This window comes from Anarhichas minor, unplaced genomic scaffold, assembly GCF_050575085.1.
Source record: "Anarhichas minor isolate MPS153535 unplaced genomic scaffold, ASM5057508v1 ptg000026l, whole genome shotgun sequence".
NCBI lineage: Eukaryota > Metazoa > Chordata > Actinopteri > Perciformes > Anarhichadidae > Anarhichas > Anarhichas minor.
In genome coordinates, this window is record NW_027466472.1 from 17,017,956 (window position 1) to 17,024,680 (window position 6,725).

Consider the following 6,725-nt stretch of genomic DNA (forward strand, 5'->3'; position numbering starts at 1 on the left):
CAACACAAATGAGCTTTTATGTTGGTGGTTTGGGAGTTGACCAACAAATCCACTAAAAGAGGAGATGATGGTTTCCACATCTCTGCACTACTACATGCATGTGAGATCAAATAAACCCAAGTAAGTGTGCAAACAAAGTAAAGCACATGACGACTCTCAAAATGCTGTGTGATTAATTACAGCGAGCATAACATCATTATGATCTACAATAGTAGCCAGTTTGGCTTTCAGTGTTCAATAGATCTGTTCTGTTATGAGACACTTTGCCCAACAACACACGTACCCGTTTGAAAACATGACAACAATTGTGTGAGCTTTGGAGCCCTAACAACCGACATGTGAGCTGCTGGTTGCCATCATTATTCACTGAGGTCCCTTTAATTCACTGTCACATGATACTTGGTCACATGACATGCCAGCTCACTACATGAGTGCATGTGAATCCCGGTGCAGTTGTTCACAACACTACACACAACAGGCTATTTTAGCCCTTTTGTAAATTTCATTTTGTTAGTTTCAGGGCTTGTTGTAAATTGTAAAAAAGAAAATGATGCGTGTGTACTTAGTCTAAAACTGTTTATTCCACCATGCAAGACTGCTCATAATTCCGAGCAGCTGACATTTTCTCAAAATCAAAGAATTAACTTCCTCTTATTAAGTGTTTCCGCACCCTTGTCCAAGATTATTTATTACTTGAAATTTCAAGCTTCAAACTAAAAAACTACTATTATGATATAATTTACAATCAGCAAAAAATACACTTTCTTTTCACAGAATATGGTTTTCAAGTGATTTTAACTCCTGTGCATCAAAACATTGTCTTTTCTGCTGCAAGTGGACACAGCAGTTGAGTGTGAACAGGACTTGTGGTGAGGCAGGCAGCTAAGAATGTGCTTCAGCAAACACAAAAACGAAACAAAACGAAACAAAAAAGAGAGGTTTTCAGTCTCAACATAACCATTTGCACTGCACGTGCTTTTATAATTTGATTTTTGCAGCTTTACTTTAACCGTCCAATTTTCAAGAGTTTTTTTTATAATAGTGAATTGAAAGTTTCTGCAACTTTACCACAGGTTGAAAATGGTGAGCATTCAGGAGGGTCAAAAGAAATCTTCTGAAATATCATTGTTAGTGCAGCTGAGGAGATGAGATGAACTGCTTAAAACTGCCGAGAGGGCAGGTTGAGCTGTCCGTTTATATTCCGCTCTCTGAGTTCTTGTTATGATTTGACTGGCAAAACTCACTGAAAAATGAGTGACGAGGTAAAACCGAGGCATCTTTCGACCATGATGAAGTATATTCACAGGTGAGTGTCACCCCTTGACATACGGATGTTGAGATTAAGACTTTATTTCAAATCACTGTGGCCAGCACAGCAGAGCACCATGTGTCAATCAAACTTTCTTCAAGTGTCAAGACGCTCCACAGTTGCCAGCTGTCTCCATCATAAACTTGCGACTCATCTCATAGGCCAGGAAGAGGGCTCCGTTGGCAGGGAAGGTGCGTATCATGGTAGGAGTCAGGCCCGAGTACAGAGCAGTGATCCCTGTGGGACAAGAGAGAGTCAAGCAGATACACAGGTCATTCCCCATGGGTAGGTCAGGCCCCCAGCTTGGGCCAATTAGCAACATGATTCATCCACACTCTGCTTCACACTGAGACCAGCAGTGGTGCGTTCAGAGCCTTTCAAAGTCAAAAAACTTCAGCTCCACCGTTAAAACACTCAGGGCCTCTGTTTAAGTTTGCGGTACACAAGTTCACATTCAAATTCTGACATTTGATTGTAGTGTCCTCCCAGGCTCAATCATTGTGATTGTTAAGGGTAGCTTCATTTGTGACATGTCAACAAACATTTACAGTGTCAAGCTTTGGCAATTTTTGAATTATCATCGAATGTTAATGGTTAATAACATACTTATAAGATGCAATTCTACAGTATTAGACCTGTTCCATACACTCTTAAGGCCAAGTTATTCCGTACACTTCCCCATCGTGCCAACAGATGTTGCAGATGGTGGGACATCTGGCTATGACTCATTCAGCATGCAGACAGAGATGAGATGTACAGTTGTATTCAATTAAAATCGCAGAACAGTTCACACTGTACCTTTTTCACACACTACGGTGTCTCTCTCTGTAGTTCACAGAGAGCCGTGGAATAGAAATATCCCTTCAGTGGCTGCTCTGTTGAGATGTTTTGTCGGCACGCCATAGGCCCATTAGCACCATCACCATGATTTGAGCACCACAGCATACAAGAACAATGCTTTACTGGTCTTTATCGTTGTTGTTGTTTTTGCATCTTGTTTCGTGCGCAGCACCATCAAATCTCTATCTCAGTATGCTCTGCTGAAGTTATGCTGGGCATCCTTTACACTGTACATAATTATATTCATATATTACTAATTGACTACACTGGTGTTTTCATTGTTGTCAACATTAATAAGTCAGATCTGTGTCAATCTTACTTTTTGCTGATCAAATAACCATATCTCCTTCAGGGCTTATTTGGCTAATTTGAATAATACTGAATAATTGTGTCTTATTATGCACATTGACTGGCACCATGAGACAGTATAACTATAAACAAATACAGTCGTCCTTCCTGATGCCTGTCCCTCTCATCAACTGCCTACAGGGGTTTATTCTGCCACCATAGACAGGAAGGTGAATACTGGATAACAGCCATGGTGGCTGCAATACCACAATGTCTCACTGTATTTAAACACAACAAGTTAGTTTTTTTGCAGATGTATAAGAGAATGGTAGAAAACATACAATACCAAAACAAATATTGTTGGAGAATTCCTCTCTTCAGAATTAACTTAAGGTGAGAAGTGTGTCTATGAAGATTTTTTTACTGATTTGAATGTCTAAACTGGTTTTGAACAACGTGAGAGAGTGAAGTCTATAGAGTAAGTGTGTGTTTGAGTCAGCACCGTTCTCTACTCAACCAGGGTTTTTCACAAAAAGCCAAATTATACAGTTGCTGTTCTTTAGACTATGATTATATGGTTGTGTGATGTAACCCTGTCAGTTGTGCTCCCATGTTGTCACAAATAAGGTCAGGAATGAAACATTTTAGAGGCATTTGAGAAGACAACAACAGGCAATATTTATCCTTTTTTTAGGTAAACTGTGCTGTTGAGAGCCATACACTCTCTGGGTGAATTTTAATTTTAAAATGTATGTTCAAATCTTACCCTCATTACGTACGATACCCTTGAAGGTCTTCATGAAGCCCTCTTGCCTCCCAGCCAAAGAGTACACCTGGATCCTGGACTTCACACAGTCTATGGGATAGACCATCAACCACAGACAAGCTCCCCCAAATCCACCGCTGAACATGAGCGGAAGAACACCTGCAAAAACCAAAAAATATTGTGTGAGAGTGAATCACAGAAACAAGTGCAACATCCTAAACTGCAAAAAAAACCTCATTAAAAATAATAACCATACCTATACCGTCCTTGTCCGTGCCCATGTACTGCGCAAATTTAGACCGACACAGTTCATAGGCCCCAAAAAAGCAGAAGTATCCTGGTATCTCCCTGACCATGGTGGATGTCAGTCCTTGGTAGAAACCCAGGGGGCCGTTTGTCTTCAACACTGTCTTCACGACGGTCCACACTGTGCTGAAGTCACATCACAAAACACAGTCAGAAATGTGTAGACTGAGTAGATGTTCTGCTCATTCCAGTGTTTTTCTTTTTGGTCACACTGACCTTCTCTGTCCACTTGCGATCTTGCCAGATGCTTCCATTTCGTGCATGGCCTGCATTCGACATTTCACCAGCTCGGTTGGACATATCGCCATGGAGGAGAAGATGGAGGCTAAAGACCCCGCCGATGCCTTCTGGATATCACTGATGAGCAATCAAAAGAAGTACAATCGAAGAAATAAACAATTAAATGTATTTAGTGCGCGTACAGGAAGACTGCCTACCTCAGTGTTTAGGATTACTCAGGACATTTCCATTCTTAAATTAATAGGAGGTCATCTGCTGAAGTCAGCTGACACACAGATGGCATACTTTATTATATTTTTAAGGAACATATTTTAGACATATTATACTACGACCTTTTTTTGTTTTTTATGACTAGTAAAATATAGTATAATAGTATAACATGTTTTATGGTAAACTACACTACTCATTTTCTATAAAATACTTTACTATAACAATATTCTGACTTTCTAGGACATTTTCGTGACATTTTTCTGAGACGTTTCTGACATATTATACTATGACATTTTCATGGCATACTATACTGACATTTTTTATGATTTTTTTATTAACTACGGTACTAATTAGTTTTTTATGGCATACTATAATTTAAAATTGTTCCGACTTATTAAGAAATACTATCTACAAGAGATTGGGACTCTTTTATTACATTTTCTGACGGACTATACTATGACATTTTTATAACATTTCAAGACTTACTATACTATTAAATATTACAACATTTTAATTACTTTGTATGATGCTATATAATTATTTTTTATATTATTTGTTATGACATTATTTTATGACATTCTATACAATAACATTTTCATTAGTTTGTATGACATACCTTCCTATGACATTTCTTAGGACTTTTTACAGCGCTTTTATTTGTATGACTCAACTCTGATATTTTTTATGAAATAGTATACTATGACAATTATTATCACATTTCTTTAGGTGAACCATACTATCCTATTTTTAGGATTTTTCGAATGGCAATTGTTATGGCATACTATACGACTACATTAGTTTATGAAAGTTTTTATGACATACTTCACTATGACATTTGTACTCATCTTTTTAATTACATTTTTAATGGCAGACTATACTGTGACATTTAATTACTTTTTACGACATACAATACTATGATATCTGTATGATTTTTAATGACGTGTTTAATGGCACACTTTACTCTAACATTTTCTAAGAAATTTGTTATGACATGGTACTCTATGACACTTTAATATTTTTTTGTGATATTTGTTATGGCACACTATACTATAACATGTTATCAGTTTTCATGAAATACTACACTATGACATGTTTTATGGCATACTATCTTATTACATTTTAATCACTTTTTATGACATACTATATAAAGATATTTCTTATGACTTTTTATAACATGCAATACTATGACTTGTTATGTTTGTTTGACATGCTGTACTTTGACTTTTTATGTTTGTTTGACATGCTGTACTATGACTTTTTTATACTTGGTCATTTTTTATGACTTTGTTATGGTATACTATACTATGACATTTTTATGACATAATACACTATGACGTTTATATTTACTTTTTTACATACAATTACATTTTTTATGACATGTTTTATCCCTTTTTATAACATATGACATTTTTTATGTTTTTTTTTACATACTATTACACTAATTTGTCAAAATGTTGCTCCTCACCCCATCCAGCTATGGAGCTTATCATAGATACTTGAATAAATACATGGAAACGTCAGTGTCAAACCTGAGATCAGCCCCTTTATCCATCCTGGACACAAAGCGGATAGCATCCTGGCAGAGACCATAACTCAAGAAGAGCACAGCGTTCTCACTGATGTTGGCTATGAGAGCTGGGGTCGCTCCTTTGTAGAGACCACTTAGTCCCACCTGCCTGTAGGTCGATGTGAAGCAGTGGATGAAGCCGCGGTACATGGTGGGGAATGTCTGCATCTTAACCTTTGTGGTGTCAAACGGCTGACCGCTCAGCACACAAGCTGTACCACCTGAGGAAGGATTTTAAGAGGCATCTATTTCAGATTCAATAAGAGAGATGCAACTGATGTCAGAGCAAAAGCGTCCAAAGCAGAGTCCAGGGAACAGTTTTAACACTTATTATGGTCTTGTTTCTCCGACTAAATACACATATAGTACACAGAGTGGGTCTGATTTTGACTTCAGAAAAACATCAAGACAAGATAAAGATATTTGTCATCATTAATCAATTTATCAAGAAAGATCCTCAGTACTACTCTAATAATAATTATGTATGAAAATTAATTCAGAGACGGAACACTGCAGTCTTTCTTTGAAAAACTCTTTTAAAAAAAGAATGTATAAAACGTGTTTAGCTTGTCAGTCAGTCAGACAAACTCACAGACAGAATAGAGAGACAGACCGAGATAATAGATCAGTAATCTGAATAGATCCATACTGTTAACTCACCCATTGCTCCAGCTGAGAAGTCGATGACTGCCTGGATTATGGGATGTGGAGGCATGATGATTCATATCAATTCTGTGAACCTGAAAATTGAAGCTATTTAAGTACCATGTCATCATCTCTTCACACACAAACACATTACAAACACTCAAAGTACTTGTACACTTTGCACTGATCGACTACAATATTAAACTACAAAAAGAACAATAAGGTCACAATATAGCCTATACTTATTTAAGAGACACAAGGGAGGGTAACATATATTTCTGTAAAGCAGATCCGGACGCATTCATGCTCACCTGTATACTCCCTGGTCTCTTAATGTTTGTTTGTCTCCCTCACAAACTCTGAAAACGTATAATGCACTACAGGCAAGTGTGCGCGTTGCACAAAAATAATCTAGACCAGGCTCGCGGGTACCCTACCACGGAACATGTCAATGAAATTTTGCCGAGTTTCAATTCATACTAAATTTCCGCATTCTTCGCAACGTCTTGTGAAATCCAATGACGGATTGCAACAAGTCGCTCCTGCCGTGCGTA

The 6,725-nt window shown here is 37.6% G+C and overlaps 1 protein-coding gene across 1 annotated transcript; it reads right to left on the reverse strand.

Moving 5' to 3' along the window:
• Window positions 1-561: 561 nt before the first annotated feature.
• Window positions 562-6,713, reverse strand: slc25a15a (solute carrier family 25 member 15a). Its single transcript, XM_076100930.1, has 7 exons — window positions 6,483-6,713; window positions 6,187-6,266; window positions 5,489-5,747; window positions 3,726-3,866; window positions 3,460-3,635; window positions 3,204-3,362; window positions 562-1,546 (listed from the first exon to the last, which is right to left on the reverse strand). Exons 2-7 carry the CDS (start codon window positions 6,239-6,241, stop codon window positions 1,413-1,415), a joined length of 924 nt encoding a protein of 307 aa, XP_075957045.1. The 5' UTR covers window positions 6,242-6,266; window positions 6,483-6,713; the 3' UTR covers window positions 562-1,412.
• Between the last annotated feature and the right edge of the window lie 12 nt (window positions 6,714-6,725).

Bases quoted from the DNA above. Each gene is read 5' to 3' on its own strand.
- slc25a15a (XM_076100930.1), bottom strand. From the start codon at position 6,241: ATGCCTCCACATCCCATAATCCAGGCAGTCATCGACTTCTCAGCTGGA. The intron at 3,867-5,488 runs GTTTGACACTGA...ATTGCTCATCAG, and splicing joins GATAAAGGGGCTGATCTCAG to TGATATCCAGAAGGCATCGG. The intron at 1,547-3,203 runs GTAAGATTTGAA...CTTGTCCCACAG, and splicing joins GGGTATCGTACGTAATGAGG to GGATCACTGCTCTGTACTCG.